This window comes from Theropithecus gelada, chromosome 1 (genome assembly GCF_003255815.1).
Source record: "Theropithecus gelada isolate Dixy chromosome 1, Tgel_1.0, whole genome shotgun sequence".
Lineage (NCBI taxonomy): Eukaryota > Metazoa > Chordata > Mammalia > Primates > Cercopithecidae > Theropithecus > Theropithecus gelada.
In genome coordinates, this window is record NC_037668.1 from 192,473,706 (window position 1) to 192,497,629 (window position 23,924).

The 23,924-nt window shown below is 40.4% G+C and overlaps 1 protein-coding gene across 1 annotated transcript in view; it reads left to right on the forward strand.

Moving 5' to 3' along the window:
• SLC9C2 (solute carrier family 9 member C2 (putative)) overlaps positions 1-23,924 on the forward strand; it is a 92,500-nt gene that overhangs the window by 19,820 nt on the left and 48,756 nt on the right. Inside the window, exons 7-10 of the mRNA XM_025399911.1 lie at positions 3,026-3,125; positions 6,415-6,558; positions 17,988-18,156; positions 20,678-20,759. Coding sequence (XP_025255696.1) covers positions 3,026-3,125; positions 6,415-6,558; positions 17,988-18,156; positions 20,678-20,759 — 495 coding nt within the window. The remainder of the gene's footprint in view (positions 1-3,025; positions 3,126-6,414; positions 6,559-17,987; positions 18,157-20,677; positions 20,760-23,924) is intronic.

The following is a 23,924-nucleotide window of genomic DNA, read 5'->3' on the forward strand; positions in this document are numbered from 1 at the left end:
ACCTATAAAATGGGGAGACTGAGTTAGGCAGCGATGGGGTGGTAAATTGGCTCTCTGGGAAGAGAAAAAGCCCCTATTTGTAGTGCTTGTCAATTTTCATGGGATAAATACATCTACTGTGGCTGATTTCAAGGATAGCTTTGGGTAGCAACCTGCTCACAAAGTTACTAAAAAATTAACAATTAACTTTCCTGAGCAGGTACCAGGTCTCTAAGAATCAGCCTTAAAGAGAATGATGATTTTCTCTAGAAATTATGCCTTTAAGATTGTAGCAGTCCGGGCGCGGTGGCTCACGCCTGTAATCCCAGCACTTTGGGAGGCCGAGGCGGGCGGATCACAAGGTCAGGAGATCGAGACCATGGTGAAATTCCGTCTCTACTAAAAATAGAAAAAATTAGCCGGGCGCAGTGGCGGGCGCCTGTAGTCCCAGCTCTTCGGGAGGCTGAGGCAGGAGAATGGCGTGAACCCGGGAGGCGGAGCTTGCAGTGAGCCGAGATTGCGCCACTGCACTCCAGCCTGGGCGACAGAGCAAGACTCCGTCTCAAAAAATAAAATAAAATAAAATAAAATAAAGATTGTAGCAGTCAGCAGCAGAGAGGAAGTATCTGTCTTTTGGTTGCATTTGATCAGGTAAGACTTACTGCAGAGTGTAGATGAACAATAGAAGGTAGGAATTTAGCATTAACCGTTCAGGCTTAAATACATCCCAGAGTCAGCACTGTGTATGCTATATATACTGATTTCAGCCAATAATTCTTTGTAGCTTCAAGGCAGCGCTGTACCACTGCTCAGAATGAAAGCTTGCTAGGTAGCCTCCTGTTTTAGGTTGAATTGTGTCCCCCCAAAAGACGCTGAAGTCCTACATTCCAATACCTGTAAAGGTGACTTTATTTGGAAATAGGGCCTTTGTAGATGACCAAGTTAAGATGCAGTCATTAGGGTGGGTCCTAATCCAGTATGACTGTATCCTTATAAAAAGGGGAGATTTGGACACAGCGACAGACACACAAAGAGGGAAGATTATGTGAAGACACAGAGAGAATACCAGCTATAAGCCAAGGAATGCCTGAAACTACCAGAAGCTAGGAGAGAGGCCTGGGGCAGAATCTCCATCACAGCCCTCAGAGGAACCAACCCTGCTGGTCTTGGACTTCTAGCTCGGGAACTGTGAGACAATACATTTCTGTAGCTGAAGCCCCCCAGTTTGTGCTATGCAATTATGGCGGTCCCAGGAAACCAATACACCTCCCTCCTCTATTACACTTTCCTGTGCTTCAGGAACTAAAAAACAACCTCAGGCAGTCCTTTACTCATACTTAGTAAGTTCCTGAAAGCAAAGTCAGAAAAAGGCAGTGTTACAAGGAGATGTTCCATAGCCAGAAAGCTGAAATGTAGATAAAATTCTCACTTGTACATTCTCTAATGTTACATTTCTTTCACGTTGTTTAATTTTGTTCTTTTCCCTGACTAATGAACATACCATCAACTGGCTTAAGTCCAGAGAGCATCTGATTGAGGTTGAGGTTGGAGAGTCACCTCTTTGAGTGTTGATGTATAATTCATGAAAGAACACGGGTTCTATAAAAGTGTAGGCTAGAGGCATTCCACGAGGGATTCCTCCATCCTAGCAAGGAGGAATATTTTATCAAGTGACGGTGTTTAGAATTTTGGAGGGGATGGAGATAATAAAAAGTAGAAGGAGTTTTTGTCATCTTTATAATTGTTTTAAAAGTCTACAAACAATGCATCCCCTTGTTGCCTGTAACTGGGGCTTATTAATTCCATTGTCCCTTCTTTGTAAAATAGTGATTATAGAGAATTGGAAATTGAAAGATAGTTTCCCTGTCATCACAGTTTGTGGCACTCCTGGTTTTATTGTCATTGGTTATTTAAAGTAAATTCAGTTAAATAAGTAGATAAAAAGAAGTCTAAAGTGAACTTGTGATTAGATAAACCAAAAGAATAGTAAACTCCTCTTTAAATTAATAAACAATATTTACTAAGCAATAAAGTAGATAAAAACAATTAACAGCATGATAGTATTATCACTTATTCATTGCTTTAAAAGTGTGGTAAGCATTTTCGTGTTTTCTAATTTAATTTTCACAACTATGAGTCATAACTTTTTTACATTTATTTTATAGTTACAGGGCCACTAATGGAGGAAGGTGAGGTCACGTTCCAAAAGCAACCAGCTCTGCTTTGCCCCAAAGCTCTTCCAATCCTATCTTTCATGTTCTTTGTCTTCCTTTCTGTCTGACGGTTTTAGTGTTATATTTGAAGACTCTGCAGCCTAAGACTGCAGAGTATTTATGGTATTCAAATATCCTTCAGGTTGGGTTTCCTGCCTCAGACTATTAATACATTTACACATTTGTTTAGAGCCCAGCAAATTACAAGTTTAATTAGGGAGGTCTATATCTGCAAAAGAAAAGCAGATGTAAGGAACTGGAGTCATCAGAAGTACTGAGCTTGGCTCACAACTCCCAGCACATGTAGTGCAGTATTTCTGAGATGCTTAAAGGACACCCTGAGGGCTGTTGAACTTACTTTTCCATTAGCCTATCCTCAGTGATGGTCTCCAGTAGGACTTGGCAAACTGTGACTCTTGGGCCAAATCTGCGTGTTAGCTAAAAATGGTTTTTACATTTTAAAATGGCGTAAAAGAATATTTTGTGGCATATGAAAATTACGTGAAATTCAGACTTCAGTGTCTATAAACCAAATTTCACTGGACACATTCGTTTACATATTATCTATGGCTGCTTTTGTACTACAACAGCTGAGTTGAGAGATTGTAATAGAGGCTGTATGCATCACAAACACTAAATATTTACTATCTGACCCTTTATAGAAAAAGTTTGCCAGTCCCGGGTTTACTGGATTAGGTCAATCCCTTGAAGCAATTTTCTAAGAACTACTACTTCTCTTAAGATTCCCACCAATTCTTTATTTAAGATAAAGTATCTCAGTGTACAGATATGAATACAATGCATTTGATTCATTTGTTTCTTTTTTTCCCCAGTGGAACTTTTAGGAATGTCAGGCACTCTTGCCTTAGTCGCTGTAGGACTGAATTTAGATTCTTTAACCTTTAAACCGAAGATAGAATTTGTAATTACTAAGTAAGTTTCCTATCATGCCCTTTGATGGATCTCATAGCAGTTTAGTGCATAAGAGGTCTCGCCTTCATGGACACTAGTAAAACTCTTTTTCCATAACCTTTTTTTATCTTGAAAATTTTATTTTTGTTATCAGTTATATTTGAAAATAATTTAAGGTGCCAACAATTATCAGCATTAATTGATACTCCTGTTATGAATAAAGTGTCAGTGGCTCAGAAACCATGGTGTTTTTGTTGCATGTAACCTGATAAAAATTTACTTTGAACCATGGAGATTTAAAAAGATACATTTTTCCTTTGTTTCCTTCATAATGTGCGTAAATAACAGTATATTAATGTGGGAAGAGCTGGAAAAGAAGAGTAGCAGAAAAATGTAACATCAACAAAACTCTTACCTACCCTTTACTCCTGGTAATAAATGCATCTATGGATAGAGGGAAAATCATTTGCCTGTCTGTGCAAAGAAATGTCAGCCTTTCCCTGAAAGACTATGATAAATTAGAGAATTGGTTCAGAAATTATTGAATACCAAATCATCGTCTAATATAGAAATTCCCACATCAGATGAAAACAAATGTCGAACTGAGAAAAATAAGCCATAATCCTGAGTTTTCCCATGAAAATTAATTTATTTAATATAAGGACTATGCATTACTGTGAAATTATGTCCGTCCTACTTTTTTGTTGTTTATAATGTCCTTTCTTTTATGACATTCCAATGATAGAAGATGGTATTTTCTTTTCTATTTGGCAAAATGAAAAAACATGGGCGGCCGGGCACGGTGGCTCACGCCTGTAATCCCAGCACTTTGAGAGGCCAAGGCGGGCGGATCAAGAGGTCAGGAGATCCAGACCATCCTGGCTAACATGGTGAAACCCCGTCTCTACTAAAAATACAGTAAAAATTAGCCGGGCGTGGTGGCGGGTGCCTGTAGTCCCAGCTACTTGGGAGGCTGAGGCGGGAGAATGGCAGGAACCCAGAGGCGGAGCTTGCAGTGAGCCAAGTTCGCGCCACTGCACTCCAGCCTGGGCAACAGAGCGAGACTCCGTCTCAGAAAACAAAAACAAACAAACAAACAAACAAAAAACATGGGCACCTAAAACTATTCCAGTTTTGTGTGTATGTGAATGAAACATTGCAGTGTTTTTAAATCCAGAAGCTTGGGAATAACCAGTTCATAGAACATCTACTTGGTGTAATGCTCAATGTAGACAGTTTCCCGAGCTCAGTGGCGCTGTCTGTTGACATCATTATAAATTACTTTTTATTCACTCAATTGTTTATTTTTTCACCCATTCCACCAATCCTTTCTTAATGTCTGCTGTGGTCTGGATATTGCATCTTAGGTGTGGGGCTACAAAAATAAGTCCCTTCTCAGAGGTGCTCATGGTTAAGTGGCAGACATGTTTTTATAAGAAAGTAACAATATGTGTGAATAATTACGTATTTATTCAAGTTCTACTGTATACATAATGCATTTTTTAGGTCCTGTAGAGAGATTTGAAAAAAAATTTTTTTGAGACAGGATCTTGCTTTGCCTCCCAGGCTGAGGGGCAATGGCGCTATCAAAGCTTACTACAGCCTCCACCTCCAGGGCTCAAGCGTTCCTCCCACCTCAGCCTCTCAAGTAGCTGGGACTACAGGCATGCACCAGGATACCCAGCTAATTTTTTGTATTTTTCGTAGAGGTGGGGTTTCACCATGTTTCCCAGGCTGGTCTCGAACCCCTGGGCTCAAGCAATCTGTCCTCCTTAGCCTCCCAAAGTGTTGGGATTACATGCATGAGCCACTGTACCCACATGACATTTTTTTTAAAGTATTTAACTCAGGCCGGGTGTGGTGGCTCCCGCCTGAAATCCCAGCACTTTGGGAGGCCGAGGCGGGCGGATCACGAGGTCAGGAGATCAAGACCACCCTGGCTAACACAGTGAAACCCTGTCTCTACTAAAAATACAAAAAATTAGCTGGGTGTGGTGGCGGGTGCCTGTAGTCCCAGCTACTAGGGAGTCTGAGGCAGGAGAATGGTGTGAACCCGGGAGGTGGAGCTTGCAGTGAGCCAAGATCGAGCCACTGCACTCCAGCCTGGGCGACAGAGCAAGACTCTATCTCAAAAAAAAAAAAAAAGAAAGTTTTTAACTCAGTCAGTTATTCCATGACTTCCGAATTTTTTGAAAACTATGCACTGGGGTTTGAGGTCCCCCCTCTTCCCTGTAGGGGTTCAGAATCAATTGAATCAAGAGATAGAAATCACTTGGAGAATGAAATTATCTCCTTCATTGGGGTACTGCTGTGTGTATCAAAGAACATGGTTTATGTCTGCAGCTAAAACGAGGCTTCCTTTTGCTTCTTTCCGAGCATAAATTTTGAGATCCACCTGTAAGGAGACTGGTTTGTGACACACTTACCCAGTCAGCTGAAAGGGAAAGTCTCAAGAGAGAGAATCTAGAGGAGGCAGGCCTTGAGATCTGCTTGTGGAAGTCATACTTGGCTCTGACCCAGGCATGCTACCACATGGAACCATATAGAACAGAACGTGTATTCTACTGAGGCCTCAGCCCCCTGCCCTAACCCATGTGCTTTGGTCTACTCAGTAAGAATCTCTGGGGGTGGTTCTGTCAATTTATAGAATTCAATCTGGGTGATTGTAATGCTTTCTTCTGCTTAAAAACTACATTAGTACAGACAGCACCGTAGGAATTCAGAGCAGGACTACTTCCACCTAGGGTGCTTAAGATGCTTTCATGGACAACATGAGATTAGAGTTAGCCTTACAAGACTTTTAGGAATGCAGTAGACAGGAAAGCAGACAGGGGAGACTTTCAAAGTAAATAGAAGAGTACGTGTGGGTCACAGAGGGAGAGGTTGTGCAGAGAGCATTGAGATGATCCTGTTAGCTATTGCAAAGTTAAAGTTACTGAGGTACCTCCTGGTAGCAACTGCAACTCTGGGTTTAGGAGCAGCAGGCCCAACAGTTGACATGTTCTCACTGAATCCCAGAGAAACTGATAAATCATCACCTTGTGGGGAGGTCCTCATTGTTCTGCCTTGCTCTTATTATTCTACTGTGAGAAGCAGCCCATGGGTATTGGTGTGATGAAGGTAATGAAAAATATGGAACTGGGTGTGTTTAGATCCAACAAAATTCTTTTAAGTGTTGACTATAACAGAGATGAAGGCAAGGGCCTCTGCTAAGACATCATGGAAGATATAAGATACATGTTTTATGTGAAAAGGAAATATATTTTTAAGGTGATTGCTTAAAATTTCATTTCTATTTCATTCATCCTAGGTTCTTAAGAATTTTTTCATGTGTATATGAACATTTAATATACACTTTCTTTGGCATTGTGATTGGATGTGGAGAACTCGACCATTATGAACTTTACACTATAACTTTCATAGTCATTTTATTTACAACAGTGAATTTGGTAAGGTAAGAATAATATTTTAAAGTTTGTTTACTGACTTAGATTCTCAAGGCCAGAATTAGAATTACAAAGCAGTGACATACAGCAAAAAGGACTCTGGACATGGAGCCAGGAAACCTGCATTGTTGTCAAGGCCTTGATAATAGCTTGCTGTGCAACTTGGGGTGTTTATTTTTCAAGATTTTATCCATAAAATGAGAGGGATTGGCATCACCCAGAAGCTAGATAGAAATGCAAATTCACGGGCCCATCTCAACCTATTGAATTGAATCTCTAAATATGAGATCCAGGAAACAGTTTCAACATGCTCTTCAGGTGGTTTGTATGCATGTTAAAGTTGAGCATCACTGGACCAGATTAATTGCTCTTAACATTTTTGTGGAATTTCATCATAATTTATTATCATCAATAGCTATGAGAAAGCCACTATCATGCTATATACCAATAGCTATGATAATGCATTTACCATGTACCGTATGCCATTAATATGAATATAACCTTGTGATGTATGTGCTATTGCATCACCTCACAGATGAAGCCCAGAGAATGTAAAAACCTGCCTAGAGTCACTCAACTCATAAGAGCAAAGTTGGGATTTAAACCTGACTCCATGAGCATCCTTATTCAAGAATGCCATTGCCCACTGATGGTAGTTGTGTCTTCCATAAGAATTTATGACAATGTTTCCAAAAACACTGTCATTTTCACTCAGGATGGTGACCAAGGTAGCTTGTCTTATAGTATGTTCCCATGGAAACTTGAGTCTGCTGACTCAAGGCACTGCATGCAACCCAGATTGTCACTCTCACACAGAAGGCTATGTATACAGCCCTGAGTCCCAACCCATCCCCCAGCCCATCAGAGTGGGGCCTAAATTGGTGCCTGCCTGCTGTTCCCATGCAGCTTTGAAATCAGTAGCCATCTTATCGTCTTTTCTCTGGCTCTCTGTCTGGACTCTTAGAAAATAGGTTTTAGGTTAGTCATTGCTCCCTAGTATAATTTAGGTGTTTATGTTTATTTCTGGGTCCAAATTCCATCTCCCACACTTGTTAGCTTTGTGACGATGTATGTGACTTTGGGTCATTACTTAATCTAAGTTTCAATTACTTATCTGTAGAATGGGCACAATAATAGATCATCTCAGAGGGCTGCTGTGAGGACTCAATGAGGTAATGCAAGTACGAGAATTTAGCACCATGCCTGGCACATAGTAAATGCTCAGTGAAGTGAGTTTTTGCCATGATTGTGGCTATTCTTATTTTCTCAGGATAAGAGACAACTTTTGAAGCTTCAAAATAATGAAAGGATTCTCCAAAGAAATTATCAGTAGGTTTTAAAACAAAACATTATTAATAAAATTAAAACATGAAAACACACCACCACTGCATTTGTTAATTCTTTCAGCAGATATGTATCAAGCCCCTGCTAAATGTCAGGCATTGCTCCAGGCACTTAGGACACCTCAATGGATGAAATAGTCCAAAAACATGAAAATTTCTGCCATCGTGGAGTTTACAATGTAACTGAGGTTTTCAGAAAAAAACCCAAAATCATGTTAAATAATGAATATAATATATTAGAAAATAATAAAGACTATGAAAATAAATAAAGCACGGTGAGGAAGGAAGTTGGTTGTGCCAGCACTAGATGGCAAGCTGCAATCCAAACCCGGTGGGCAGGGTAGGCCTCAATGAGAAAGTGACATTTGAGTAAAGATATGAAAGAGGTGAGGGAGCCAGGCAGATACAAGAGGAAAGACTCATAATTGTATATGCCCTAAGGGAGGGGCCAGCCTGGTATGTGCAATAAACAGCAGGGAGGCCTTGGTCACTGAAACAGAGAGGGGAGAGCAGGAGATGAAGATAGAGAGGTAAGTATGAAAAAAAGTAAGAGAAAGAACCCATATATGAATGCCTTTGTGAGTTAAGAAAACACCTGGGAGGATGTACATCAGCCCCTTAAGAGTGGTTACTTTCATTTGGGGAATGGGATTTGTGAAGGGGGACAAAGTCAGGGCATTTTAGCTTTTAAAATGTTTACTGAGGATGGAGCAAGATGGCAGAATAGAAGGCTCCACTGATCATCCCTCTCACCCCCCAGCAGGAACACCACGTTTTAACAACTATCCGCACACAAAAAAGCACCTTCATAAGAACCAAAAATCAAGTGAGTGATCACAGTACCTACTTTAAAATTCATATTGCAGAAAGAGGCACTAAAGAGGTAGGAAAAACAGTCATGGATTGCTGACACCACCCCTCCCCTGTCCTCCCCCGACAAAGCAGCTGTGTGGTGCAGAGAGAGAATCTGTGCACTTGGAGAAGGCAGACCACAGCAACTGCGGGAGTTTGCATTGAACCTAGTGCTGCCCTGTAACAGTGGAAAGCAAAACTGTGCTGAACTCAGCCAGCACCTGCCCACAGAAGGAATATTTAGACCAGTCCTAACCGAGGGCAAGTGCCCATTCCAGTGGGAGGAACTTAAGTTTCTCGGCAAGCTTGCCACTGTGGGCTAAAGTGCTCTGGGATACTAAGTGAACTTGGAAGGCAGTCTAGGATACAAGGACTGCAATTCTTAGGCAAGTCCTGATGCTGTTCTGGCTCAGAGTCAGTGGACCGGGGCAGTGCGTGACCTAGTGAGACAGCAGACAGGGTGGCTGGGGGAATATTTGTGCCACCCGTCCCACAACCTCAGGCAGCGCAGCTCAGAACAATGAAAGTGACTCCTTCCTTCTGCTTGAGGAGAGGAGAGAGAAGAGTAAAGAGAACTTCATCCTGCATCTTGGATACCAGCTCAACCACAGCAGAATAGGGCACTGGGCAGAGTTGTGAGGCCCCCAGTTCAGGCTCTAGTTCCCGGACAACATTTCTAGACACACTCTGGGTCAGAAGACAAACTGCTATCTTGAAGGGAAGGACCCAGACCTGGCAGGATTCATCACTTGCTGACTAAAGAGCCCTCGGGCCTTGAGTAAATACAGCAATACACAGGTAGTATGCTGTGGGCCTTGGGGAGACTCAGATGTGCTGGCTTCAGGTACCAGCTTGGCCACAGTGGGGTAGAGCACCAAGTAGGCTTTTGGGGTCCCCAAGATCAGGCTTAGGCTCTTGGACAGCATTCTTGAACTTGCCCTGAGCGAGAGGGGAGACCTCTGCTCTGAAGGGTGGGTCTCAGGCCTGGCAGCATTCATTACAAGCTGGCTGAAGAGCCCTTGGGCCTTAAGTGGACATGGGTGGTGGTGTGGCAGAAATCCCAGGGGACTGGTGGTAGTGGTGGCCATGGGGAAAGGCTTTCCTGCCTGTGGAAAAAGGAGGAAAGAGCGGGAAGAACTTTGTCTTGTGGTTTGAATACCAGCTTAATCACAATAGAATAGAACACCAGGCAGATTTCTAAGGCTTTTCACACTATTTTTTATTTTTTATTTCGTTTTGAGACAGGGTCTTGCCATGTTGCCCAGGCTGGTCTTGAACTCCTGGGCTCAAGCAGTTCTCCTGAATTGCTTGAGAAGAAAGAATTAGAAAGACCCAGAATAACCAAAGATATCCTGAGCAAAATCAATCAATCAATCAATCAATCAATAAACTGGAGGAATCACATTACTTGACTTCAAATTATACTGCAGAGCTATAGTAATGAAAGCAGCATTGGAATGGCATAAAAACAGACAGATAGACCAATGGAACAGAAAAGAGAACTCAGAAATAAATCCATATGTCTACAGTGAACTCTTTTTTGACAAAGGTGATAAGAATGTATATTGGAGAAAGAACAGTCTCTTCAATAAATAGTGCTGGGAAAACTGAATATCCATATGCAAGGGAATGAAACTAGGCCCCTGACTCTCATCATAGGCAAAAATCAAATTAAAATGGATTAAATAGGTAAATCTAAGACTGTAACCTATGAAACTACTGCAAGAAAACATTGGGGAAACCCTCTAGGACACTGGGCAGGGCATAGATTTCTTGAGGAATAATCCACAAGCACAGGCAATCAAAGAAAAAAATGGACAAATGAGATAACATAAAGTTAAAAAGCTTCTGTATAGTAAAGGAAACAATCAACAAATTGAAGAGACAACCCACAGAATGGGAGGAAACCACCCACCTGTGCAGTGGTGTGTGCCTGTAGTCCCAGCTACTTGGGGGCTAAGGCAGGAGAATCACTTGAAAAACCCAGGAGGCAGAGGTTGCAGTGAACTGAGATCGCACCACTGCACTCCAACCTGGGCAACAGAGTGAGACTTTGTCTCAAAAAAAAAAAAAAAAAAAAAAAGAAAAAAGAAAGAAAGAAAGGAAAAGAAAAAATAAAGACAAAAAGAAAACTACCCATTTGATGAGAGTTTCATAACCAGAATATATAAGGAGTTCAAACAAGTCAATAGGAAAAAATCTAAAAATCTGATTAAAAATTGGGCAAAAGATCTGAGTAGACATTTCTCTAAAGAAGACATACAGATGGCAAACAGATATATGAAAACATGCCCAACATCATTGATCATCGGGGAAATGCAACTCAAAACTACAACAAGATATCATCTCATCCCAGTTAAAATGGCTTATATCCAAAAGACAGGCAATAACAAATCCTGGTAAGGATGTGGGGAAAAGGGAACTCTCATACACTGTTGGTGGGAATGTAAATTACTACAACCACTACAAAGAATATTTTGGAGGTTCCTCGAAAAACTAAACACAGAGTTATATGATTCAGCAATCACATTGCTGCATATATACTCCAAATAAAGGAAATCAGTATATCAAAGAGGTATCTGCACTCCCATGTTTATTGCAGCACTATTCACGATAACCAAGATTTGGAAGCAACCTAAGTGTCCATTAACAGATGAATGGGTAAAGAAAATGTGGTACATATACACAATGGACTACTATTTAGTCATAAAAAGGAAAGAGATCCTGTCATTTGCAACAATATGGAAGGAACTGGAGGTCATTATGTTAAGTGAAATAAGCCAGGCACAGAAAGACAAATTTCACATGTTTTCACTTATTCGTGGGATGTAAAAGTTAAAACAATTGAACTCATGGGGGTAGAGAGTTCATAGGGGGTTACCAGAGGCTGGGAAGGGTAGTAGGGGGATAAGGGGGGAAAGTAAGGATGGTTAACAGGTATGAAAAATAGAAGGAATAAGTAAGACCTAGTATTTGATGGCACAACAGGGTGACTATAGTTGATAATAATTTAATTGTACAATTAAAAATAACTAAGAGAGTCTAATTGGATTATCTGTAACAAAGGATAAATGCTTGAGGGCATGGATACCACAATTAGCATGATGTCATTATTATGCATTGCATGCCCTGTATCAAATATCTCATGCACCCCATAAATACACACACCTACTCTGTACCCACAAAAATTGAAAATTAAAAAATTTTTCATATACTTTTTTACTATTTAAGATTTTTTTTCAGTATTCATGTATTGTTTTATCATTTAAAACCAAGATAAAGTAACTAGATTGGCCTTGCCTTCTCTTCCCGGTTCTTCCTGGAGTTGGGAAAAGCTGGGTTGAGGGGGCATTTAAAAAATAATAAACATTATGGAGGATATGACAAGTTCATAAAAGAAGAAATATTAATGGCTAAAACATGTTGAAGTTTTAAACCCACTAGAAATTTTTAAACATAAAATGAAAAGTGGTAAAATCAGTGGTTCCTAAAATTCATGCATTCAGCCCTGTGAGAGTGTGATAAAGACCCTGTGAAAAACACTGGCCCTGCCCCCCTCATCAGCCAGCTCAAAGGACCCTCTGCTGCTTGCTCTCTTCACTCCAAACACGTGTGACAAAGTTCCTCAGATACTTGTTCCTTCAGGTCCTTCCATAGCTGTCCTCTGGCTGTCCTTCATCCTGGCCCCTGGTACCTTCAGATTACAGGACAAACTATCCTTCCTCAGGGAAAGCCACCATGCTTCTGGTCCCTGCCGTCCACCTCCACCAGGGGAGGCACTGCTCTCCCACACTCTTTGTCACTGTGTAGTTCTCCTTTTAGCACTCCCTGCAAGTATTATAGAACACTTACTTGTATAGTTAATGATTTAATGTTTGTATTCCACTTGTAAGAATGTGATTTAAAATGTGGAGTGGACAATGTGCTCATCAAATTATATATGCTAAATATGTGCAGATTTCTGTATACCAATGAAGCTGTTAAAATTTTTAAAAAATCTGGATGATGATTTTTTTCAAAGTGTTTTCATTGTAGTCGTATTCACAGAGATGAAAAGTTAGAAAGAATCCAAAGGTCCCGAGGTGTGTGAATTATGGACAAGAAAATCTTGCACTTTCCATTTATAAAATCACTTACCCTTGGTGGGTATATTTTTAAGATTAATAGAAAATCATTCCTAATCTGTTAAGCTCCGTTATGTAGAAAATGTTTAAAGAATATTTAAAATTAATAATCTTTGAAGGTAGACTGAAAGTTACAATTTGTGAGATTGCTTGCATTTTTGATAATCAGAAAAATAAACATTATGAAACTCATTAAAAGATATTTTAAAAAATTCAGACCTCAGAATTTCACTTTGATGAAGTACAAAATTAGAAAAAACAAGTATAACTGATTTTCACCTTGACAAAGATTAATTTGGCCTCTTTGATGTTGCAGTCAACACTTCTAGGGAGCTCTGAATTTTTTCAATAGCCATTGGGCACAGGGGCTAGTTTCTGACTTGAACGATGACCTTAATGAATTTTTTTCCCTATAGAGTTGTAATGAGCATATAACTTAATTCCTATTAAAATGGTGCCCAGATTTTTAGTACTCAAAAAAATGAAATTTTATTTCTAGAACTGGCTTTACTATATAGCTGTGAGCTGGATCCTGGTGGATTTAGTTTACATACAATCAGGTAAATTCATTCCAATCCAGTGACTTCCCAGGTCAGTTCAGGATTGTTAGATTGGTTACAGTTGTGTGTGTGTGCTTGTGTGTGTGTGTGTGTGTGTCCTTTATGTGATTGGTCAGTCCTTGGGGGAATGGGTGGGAGTGGCTGATCTTTTTCATGTGTGATTGGCCAGTGGTGGTGACAATGGAAGGGACCAGTGATGTTCATTTTATCTGATCAAGCCTGTTCTGGGACCAGTTGCTGATGTCCTTGAAGGCTGTCGCCTGGACAGGGGCTCTAGTCCAGACTCTGTTGTATCTAAGTCCCTCAGGTTAGTCATACTCCTGAGGGACTGTCAGACTTCCCATCCATACTCCATTCATCAGCAGGACCCCACATTTCTCTGACCAGCTTCTCCCAGTGTGAAGAGCTGGAACTAAGGGTAGAATAGAGACACTGTCTCCTATCAACTCTTTAGTCTGAGGTCAGAGGATGCTGATTCAGCTAATTCTACTTCCAGATCTTGGTTGTACAGCTATGCAAACTTGTCTTAAAAATAAGTAGTCTTTCAGCTCAGAAGTCAAACAATATGGCACATTTTTTTTCCCCGGTCTCTGGTGACATCCCTTACCCCCAGCTCCATCCCAGGCAAACAGCAACCCCATGTCTCTTTCTCTAAAAAGGAGTGACCGTGACCATGTAAATACAATAGGACTTGCTGTGTGAAGTCTCAAGGTTCACAGAGATGCATAAAACACAGTACCTCTCCTCAAGAAGTTTAAAATCTAGTTGGAGGGATAAAATAAATATATAAATAACTATGACATAAGGAAGGATAAGCTTCATATAGGAGGCTTAAGAAATATGTTATGGGGCCAGGCACAGTGGCTCACACATGTAATCCCAGCACTTTGGGAGGCCAAGGTGGGTGGATCATGTGAGGTCAAGAGTTCAAGACCAGCCTGGCCAACATGGTGAAACCCTGTTTCTACTAAAATACAAAGATTAGCTGGGCGCGGTGGCACATACCTGTAATCCCAGCTACTCGGAAGGCTAAAGCAGAAGAATCTCTTGAACCTGGGAGACAGAGGTTGCAGTGAGCCAAGATCACTCCACTGCACTCCAGCCTGGGTTATAGAGCATGGCTCTGTCTAAAAAAAAATAAAAATAAAAAAGAAAGAGAAAGAAAGAAAGAAAAAGAAAGAAGGAAAGAAAGAAAGAAAGAAAAAGAGAAAGAAAGAAGAAAGAAGGAAAGGAAAGAGAAAGAAAGAAAGAAAGAAAGAAGAAAGAAGGAAAGGAAAGAGAAAGAAAGAAAGAAAGAAAGAAAGAGAAAGAAAGAAAGGAAACAAGAAACGTGTTATGAGGCTTCATAGCTAGCTGAGGGGTTCTGTGGAATGCCTGCCCTGTGCTAGATTTACAAATTTGAAGGAGTCATAGGTTGGGTTTCCTGGGAGCAGAATCTGAGAGGGAGGGTTGGGAGAGTTGGGAGAGTTGTTGGCCAAAGATTTATTGGGCAAGTATGGAAGGCAGAATTGGGCAAGGGGAGAAACTGACCCACTGCACAGTTTCATTCAAGGCTCCCCTGAGCTATGGGAAACTGTGGAGCTGGAAGGGCCCTTCAGAGTCATCCCACACTGAGACAAGGGAACAGGCCTTTCTATCTTCATAATGCAGTCATTGGCCAAGGGCTATCCCTTGAGAGGCAACAACTTTGAGGAGGGCAAGTCCCTGTGGCCCAGAGCAATGTGCAGTGAGAGGCAGAGCCATGCAGGCCCATTTAAATCCTCAAATTCCTACCAGTTGGAGGATGGGCTGTCAGCCCCAAAAAAGGATGTCTAAATGGAACACTACAATATCCATTATAAAAGGAGTGCTGTTCCTGCAATATACAAATGTGTTTTCTTTTTTGTATTATACTTCTTTATGTATGACCTTCCTTCTATTCAGCTAAAAAAGGTTAAGATTTTATGATGAAATTCCAAAATAAAGAGTTTATATGTAGCTCTTGATTTCTGAATATTTTTGAGACCACACAATGAGACAACGGTTCTGAAAGCCAGGCTTTGCTGAAGAAGAGAAGACTTTGTTAAATTCTGAAAATATCCTTTTTTCATATCAAGAGACAAGCTTGGTAGATTCAGGTTACATAATTTTCTTTTATGCCATGGTGAAGATAATGGAGGATATGACAAACAGGAAGGGGAAGTAGAACATTGCTGATTATAGAGGGGGTTGAGACCAGGGTGAGGACACTGTCGACTCCCATCACATCCCCACCTGTACCTCCAGTTTGGAACTCTGAGAAAATACAGCCTCCTAGAGTGACATGGGCTACTGAGCAGAAATGGTAAGTAGACAATAGGCCTAAGATAGTACTTTTGATCCTTACTTAATCTGTTTCTGACATGGAAGGAACCTGAAGTTCTTTCCTCCTCTGTGGTGAATTCAGAAGATATTTGGTGAGTTTGCCAGAAGGGTCACCAAAGTGACGCCAAGTTGGAGGGCTGCATGGAAGACCATTCAAACCTAGGGTCGAATGGGAGTGGCAGCAGACCTCAAGGGATCTGCAGTGCTGGGTGGTGGTGGTGGTCATTTAGTTGGTAGAGGAGACAGGTCATCCGAGCAATTACCATGCATTGGCCTTGCTAAAAAAAATAGACCAAGAATACTTCCCAGTAGATGTCTCAAGAACAGGGGCCAAAGGCCAAACACAAGTAACACAAGTCACCTAAATCAATAGACGTTCTCTGCAAGCCTTTCCCTGATGCCATGAGTTATGTGAGTTTCCAGACCCTGTCTTGGGAAGGCAGGGCAGGGGGAGCATCTTGGAAAACAGGACAAACTGCTCTTTATAGGGAAATTTGAATTGACTGTTTGTATAGGCAAGACCAAGTTATACCTAAAGAATCTTTAAACTAGAAAAGACTAAGTTATTCCATTTGAAAGTTAACATTTCGTTCTGCCATGAGAGCTCATGTGTAAGTTGAGATTGGTCATAAAGAAAGAAACATGGCTTTAGCACACTGTTTGACTCAGGTATACATCCATTATTTCATCTTCATAACAACACTAGGAGATAAGAATTATCATCTCCAATTATTTATCTCTGTTATTTTCTACATTTTGAAGAAATCGTACCCCAGAAAAGCAAAGGACCTTTTCCAAGGTCAAATGGCCAGTGAGTGCCAGAGATCTTGCTGAATTGATGGTTCTACGTCACCAGAGGAAAAGCTTTAATGGAGGGAATTATCCTTAAGTTGGCCCTTGACGTGTGTGGGGGTTTTCTGTAAAGACTTGAGAAAAATATTTCAGAGAGGATGAGCCAAGATAAAGAAATGGGAATACATGAACATAATAAGCATTGCTGATTGAATATTTTGTATGGATACATATGTATCATATATAGTTATAATTATGTATTGATTATGTATTGAGTGCTGACCACATGCAAAGCATCATTCTAAGCCCTGAGTATTGCCTCATTTAACTGAATTATCACAATAATCCTTTGAGGCAAGTACAATTGTTATCATCTTCATTTTACAGATGAAGAAACTGAGACACGGAGAGATTAAATAACTTGCTTACGTAGTTATGCAGTTAGTAAAAGGCAAGCCTAGATTTAACACAGGTAGACTGACTTCAGAGTATTTGCTATTCTGTCTCCCTGTTTTTGATATCAGGAAATGACATAAGTTGTTTCTATTTTGGTTGGACTCTGATATTTTAGGGAAAGGTTATTTAGTAAGGCTGAAAAGGTTGGTAAGAGTCATGTTGCAGAAGGCTCGCATGCAAGGCAGAGGAGTTTGCCCAAATAATTTTATACATTATAGGTGGTAATTGTAGATTTTCTGTTTCTCAATGACTGGAATTCTGTAAATTGACTTGTGCAATTATAGCTGACCAACCGATACACAATATTTTTTTGAGGCTAAGAACACATCTGCTTTCACTTTTGCTGAAATTTCATTTGTTCTAAATTATCTGAAGTACAGGATTGATATTCTCTCAGGGCCAGTCCCTTAATGATAGATTTTAAATTTTGGCACTCCTATAGAAAAGTAATCTGGAGAGCAAGAAGGTGCAAATTAAAATTATTTGTGTGACATTTAGCTTATGATTCTTGTGGGAGCTCAACAGACATTTGGTTGGGTTAAGTTTATTAATGTGTCTAAAATAATTTTACATTTGAGTCATGATCTGCACATGCCCCCATTGTAATTTTGAATCCAGTCATGTATGACTTTTCAGGAGTAGATGAGCTTGTCAGCATTCTTAGAAGAGGCTTCCCTGTGAGAATTTACTACCCAAATCCAAACATTATACAGTAGTGTTGATGATAATTCCTTATATTTGTTTAGAAGTTCTAGCATTATTTTTCAAGACTTGAGTGTCATGTGCAAAATTTAAATAGTAGATTTGGTTAGTCTGAGAAAATTGGAAGGACTTAACAATAAATTACATTGTTTTTTTTCTTTCCTGAAAATTTTTATATTGAATTTAGTATTTAATACATGCTTTCAACTATGAATAATATTAATAAACAAGGTGTGATTTATTTTTAATGTTTCCCTCTCCACAGGTTGCTTACTATTTTGTTAGTGAGCCCTATTTTGATGCATTCAAGTTATGAATATAACTGGCGATGGGGAGTTGTAATCACGTGGTCTGGAATTAAAGGAGTTTTTAATTTACTCTTGGCTCCTGATATTTATAATCTTGCTGAACAGAAAGTAGACGTACCACAAATGGTAGGAAAGATCATATCTCATGATTATTCATATTTGTCATTTTTACTTATCTTGCCCACTTGTCAGAGAACCCAGTAATAAAGTTCACCAGCTTTGAATTAGATTTTTAAAATGCATTCTTTTAAGTAGAAAGGAACAGAGCAGAACGTTATTTATGTTAAGAATGTGAAAGGGACCAACTCATGGAGTAGTTATGGATGTGGTATTAGATACGCTGGGGCTCTGATCTAGACTCCACCATTCACAGGCTGGGTGATCTTGAGGAAGTTCCCCAGCCTTGTTGAGCTTCAACTTTCAATTGAGAATTGAGATCATGCTTAATAAAATACCAGACACTTAATGAATGCTCAATAAATGTTATTGAACAGACAAATGCTATTTTCTTTTCTTTTTTTTTTTTTTGGTGAGACAAGATCTCACTCTGTCGCCCAGGCTGGAGTGCAATGGTACGATCTTGGTTCACTTCAACCTCCGCCTCTCAGGTTTAAGCAATTCTAATGCTTCAGCCTCCCAGGTATCTGGGATTACAGGTGTGCACAACCACATCTGGATTATTATTATTGGTATTTTTAGTAGAGACAGGGTTTCGCCATGTTGACCAGGCTGGTCTCGAACTCCTGGCCTCAAGTGATCTGCCCATCTCGGCCTCCACTCAAAGTGCTGGGATTACAGACGTGAGCCACCAGACCCGAGTACAAATACTATTTTTCAATAGCTGCCAGAAAGTATGAAAAAACAATACTCTTGTCAAGAGCATTCTAATCCTTATAGTTCTTAGAACAAAAACTGAAATGCTAGGTAAGTATACCAAGATAAGAAATATTTTATACATTTTTAAATTAAGGGTCTAGTTAGATTTATGTCTTTAGGGCTAATTTTAAAAAATTTATTTCTCGAAAAATTCTGGGCAAAGACTCCATTATCTGTAGCACAAAACAAAACTTGATTTCCTTTCCACTCTTTCTCAAAGCCTTTCCCCATGGGTTAGCTGGTGGATTTCTGGGGAGTCTGGTGGTGGCTGCATCTGACAGTCCAGGCAAGATTCAAAGAGCCCAGTGCAACTGCTGGCCGTGTACTTTGTCATTTGTGACAGCATTGTGAGCTAGCTAGAGAAGTTTCCAGAAGCTGCTAGAAATCTCCAGGATCAGGCTCTCATTACCTTCTAATAAGATAAACCCCAAATCTGTTTCTGGGAGGGGAAAAAACCTCTTGAATGATGTGAGCTCAAGAGCACTGACTCATCTACCAAGGAATCTGGAGGTAGATGTACAGAGTTTGTTGCTATTGTCCAATTTCCATCCCAGAACTTCTCTTCTTTACTATTTTGCTGCTGTCCCAAAGGCCCAAGGAATACAGTATTTATTTAATACCTTCTTTTTGGGAGCAACTATTGACATCTCCATCTTGCATGTGGAGAAATCCAATCAAAGAGTTTTAGCCTTCTGTATGTAGCAGAAGAGGGAAAGACCTCAGGTGCCCTAACTCCAAACAGGAAGTGCTATTTTTGATGGAGTATCATATTCATATTCCTCACCACATTTTTTTCTGAGGTTTTATATCCACGGGCCTGATCTGGGCATTAATTTTGAGTTCAAATAACCAGTGGTTTTGCAAAGACTTTGGTTCTTTCCATGCTCCAAAAGAAAAGTAAAATAATCAACATTACAGCTCCTTCGATTCTCTTTTATGCAAGGAATTGGCCTAAAACCAAGTCAATGAGAAGTTAACCAGCACCTGGGTATCATTTTACAGTGTTTCTTAGTTCTGTCTGGTGTTAAGAGTCCCATTGCTTCCACCCTAGACCTACACAATCACAACCCACAGCGGAGTCAGTATGTTTAACAAGCACTTCAGGTGATTGTTATTAGTTAAGGGTGCGAGACACTGGAGGAGAAATTACTATTAACTCCTCTTTTCAGTGAAGGATGCTGTGGCTCAGAGTGATGGTTAAATTAACTGGCTCCCGGTCACATGGCTAAGAAATGGCAAAATCATGGCCTACAAATGTTGGTTATCTTTCTGCTTCCACACAGCACCTCTCCAGGCCTCACCACAGCTCCTGCCTTCTCCTTTAGAACCTCTGGTACAGCCGTAGTAAATGCTGGTGGCAGGCACATATCCCTCTGCTGCCCACAGTCACCACCGCCTGCAGTTGCTGGGCTTTCTCTCCACCCCGCAGTTTCCACAGCCATGCCTGGGATGGCTACCACTGTGCTGTCTTTGCATGACTGCTGCCTCGAGTGGCAACTGTGGAGAGCTCCTCCCTCAGTGTCCTTAGCACAGAATCTCCAGTCTATTGTTTTCCTTGTTCAGATTGAAAATTAATGTCTGCCCCAGTGTAGTATGTTCAGGCAATGTCCACAAAAGTGCCTTTTTGCCTTAACTGACTTGTCAGAAACAGGATTTTAAAATGTGGATTAAGATATTAATAGAATTTTGTTGGTGGCTAATTGAACAATGATTGCTGTTGGAGTACTTATTTAATATTTTGGTTCTAACTATTTATGTGCTTTGTTTTTAGTTTATACTCTATGTGCAAGTAGTATCATTATTGACAATGGGAATAAATTCATACGTGATGACTCAGTCAGCCAGGAAGTTAGGTAAAGTATATGTCTCATTCATGAATTAGCTGGGGAGAATAATACAAACAGGTTATTGTTGGGTATCATGGGCACGTTTCTCATGAAGCTCAAGGAATTGATTTAGAAATTATTCATTTTTCATTTATTCATATATTTAGATGCATATTGCTTGGGATATTGCTTCAGCCAGTTTAACAAAAGCCAGATGAACAGAGGCTTAAACAAGACAGAAGGGTTTTTTTTCTCTCCACCAAAAAGTCCAGAAGTGTGAGATGGTTCTACTCTATAAGGTTGTTTAGAAATCCAAGTCCTTTGATTGCTTTTCCATGCCCTAGGGTGCTACTCTTGTCCACAGGGTAGAAGCCTGCTCACTACCACCATGTCTACAATCCAACCAACTAGAAAGGGGAAATGGTGGGGGAAGGGTGTGTGGCAATGGAGGGTAAGCAGCCTCCCTCTGTATATATCATTATCACTCACATTCCATTGGCCAGAACTTAGTCACATGGACACACATGGGCAAGGGAAGCTGGGAAATATCATCTTTCCCTGCTGGCGATATGATCAGCCAAAACTTAGAGATTCTATTGGCAGAAGGAAGAAGAAGAGAATGGATGTTGGGAGATAACAGCAGGCTCTGCCACAGTCGGTTATTTCTAAAAGGAATCTCAGGCCATTTACAATAAAATGCATAAATATAATAAAATAACAAATAGACACATTCAGTAGAGAAATCCAGGATAAGATACTTGGTGGCAGTATGGTCAAGGGGAGAGGGGAAAACTGGGGTGAGATTAGGCAAAGTCTTATAGCAGAGCCTTAGTATAGTTCAATATGCCATGGCCTGATCCTCAGCTTTGCTGCTACAGAGACCTGATTTTGTCCGGGTATTTAAAACTGATCAGACTACTGGAGATTTACCTATCAGGCATAACTTGGAGATATTGCAGGTTCATTTCCAGACCATATGACAAAGCAAATAATGCAACAAATATCACAATAAAGCAAGTCATACAAATTATATGGTTTCCCAGTGCATGTAAAAGTTGTGTTTACATTGTGGTGTAGTCAATTATAATGCAAAAGCACAGTGTTTAAGAAAACTATTTACATACCTTAATGAAAAAATGCTTTCTTGCTTAAAAAATGCTAACAATCATCTGAGCCTTCAGCAATTCACAATCTTTTTGCTGGTGCATGGTTGATAGCTGCTGACTGATCAGATCAGGGTTGTGGTTGCTGAAGACTGGGTGACTGTGGCAATTTCTTCAAGACAACAAAGAAGTTTGGCACATCAACTGACTCTTCCTTTCATGAAAGATTTCTCTGTAGCATGCAGTGCTGTTTGATAGCATTTTACATAGAGTAGAGCTTCCTTCAAAATTGGAGTCAATTCTCTCAAAACCTGTTGCCACTGCTTTAGCGAATAAATTTATAAAATATTCTAAATCCTTTGCTGTCCTTTCAACAAAGTTCACAGCATCTTCACCAGGAGTAGACGGCCATATCAAGAAAGCGCTTTGTTTACTCATCCATAAGAAGCAACTCCTCATCCATGCAAATTTTATCCTGAGATTGCAGCAATTCAGTCACATGTTCAGGCTCTTTTTATTTATGTATTTATTTTTGAGATGGAGTCTCGCTCTGTCGCCCAGGCTGGAGTGCAGTGGCGCCATCTCGGCTCACTGCAAGCTCCACCTCTTAGGTTCACACCATTCTTCTGCCTCAGCCTCCTGAATAGCTGGGACTACAGGCGCCCGCCACCATGCCCAGATAATTTTTTGTATTTTTAGTAGAGACAGGGTTTCACCGTGTTAGCCAGGATGGTCTGGATCTCCTGACCTCGTGATCCCCCCGCCTCGGCCTCCCAAAGTGCTGGGATTACAGCTATGAGCCACCACGCCCGGCCTCTACTTCTAATTCTAGTTCCCTTGCTATTTCCACCACATCTGCAGTTACTTTCTCCACTGAAGTCTTGAACCCCTCAAAGTCATCTGTGAAGGTTAAAATCAATGTCTTCCTGACTCCTATTAATGTTGAATTATGAATGCTCTTAATGGCACCTAGAATGGTGAATTCTTTTCATGAGGTTTATTATTGAGTTTCCCCACATCCATCAGAGGAATCACTATCTATGACAGCTGTAGCCTTACAAAATGTATTTATTAAATAATAAGGCTTGAAAGTCAAAATGACTCCTTGATACTTGGGCTGCAGAATGGATGTTGTGCTAGCAGGCAGGGAAACAACATTCAACTCCCTGTCCATCTCCATCAGAGCTCTTGCCTGACTAAGTGTATTGTCAGTGAGTAGTAATATTTTGAAAGGAATCTTTCTTTCCTGAGCAGTAGGTATCAATAGTGAGCTTAACATATTTAATAAACCATGCTGCAAAGAGATGTGCTGTCATCCAGGCTTTGTTTTTTCTTTTTTAGACCTCAGACAGAATACATTCAGCTTAATTCTTAAGAGTCTTAGGATTTTCAGAATGGTAAGTAAGCACTGGCTTCAACTTAAAACCACAAGCTGCATTAGCCCCTAACAAGAGTTAGTCTGTCCTTTGAAGCTTTGAAGCTAGGCATTGGCTTTTCCTTTTTAGTAATGAAAGTCATCCATGGCATCCTCTTCCAATATAAGGCTGTTTATCTACATTGAAAGTCTGCTGAATCTACATTGAAATCTACATTGAAAATCACCTTCATCAATGATCTTAGCTAGATCTTCTGGATAACTTGCTGCAGCTTCTACATCAGCCCTTGCTGCTTCACTTTGCACTCGTACGTGATGGAAATGACTTCTTTCCTTTAACCTCATGAACCAACCTCTGCTAGTTTCTAACTTTTCTTCTGCAGCTTCCTCACCCCTCTTAGCCTTCATAGAACTGAAGAGAGTTAGGGCCTTGCTCCAGATTAGATTTTGGCTAAAGGGAATGTTGTGTTGGTTTGATTTTCTATTCAGACCACTCAATCTTTCTCCATATCAGCAATAAGGCTGTTTTGCCTTCTTATCATTTGTGTGTTCACCGGAGTAGCACTTTTAATTTCCTTCAAGAGATTTTTCTTTCCACTCACAACTTGGCTGACTAGTGCAAAAGGCCTAGTGCTTGGCTTATCTTGGCTTTCAACCTGCCTTCCTCACTAAATTTAATCATTTCTAGTTTCTAATTTAAAGTGAGAGACATGT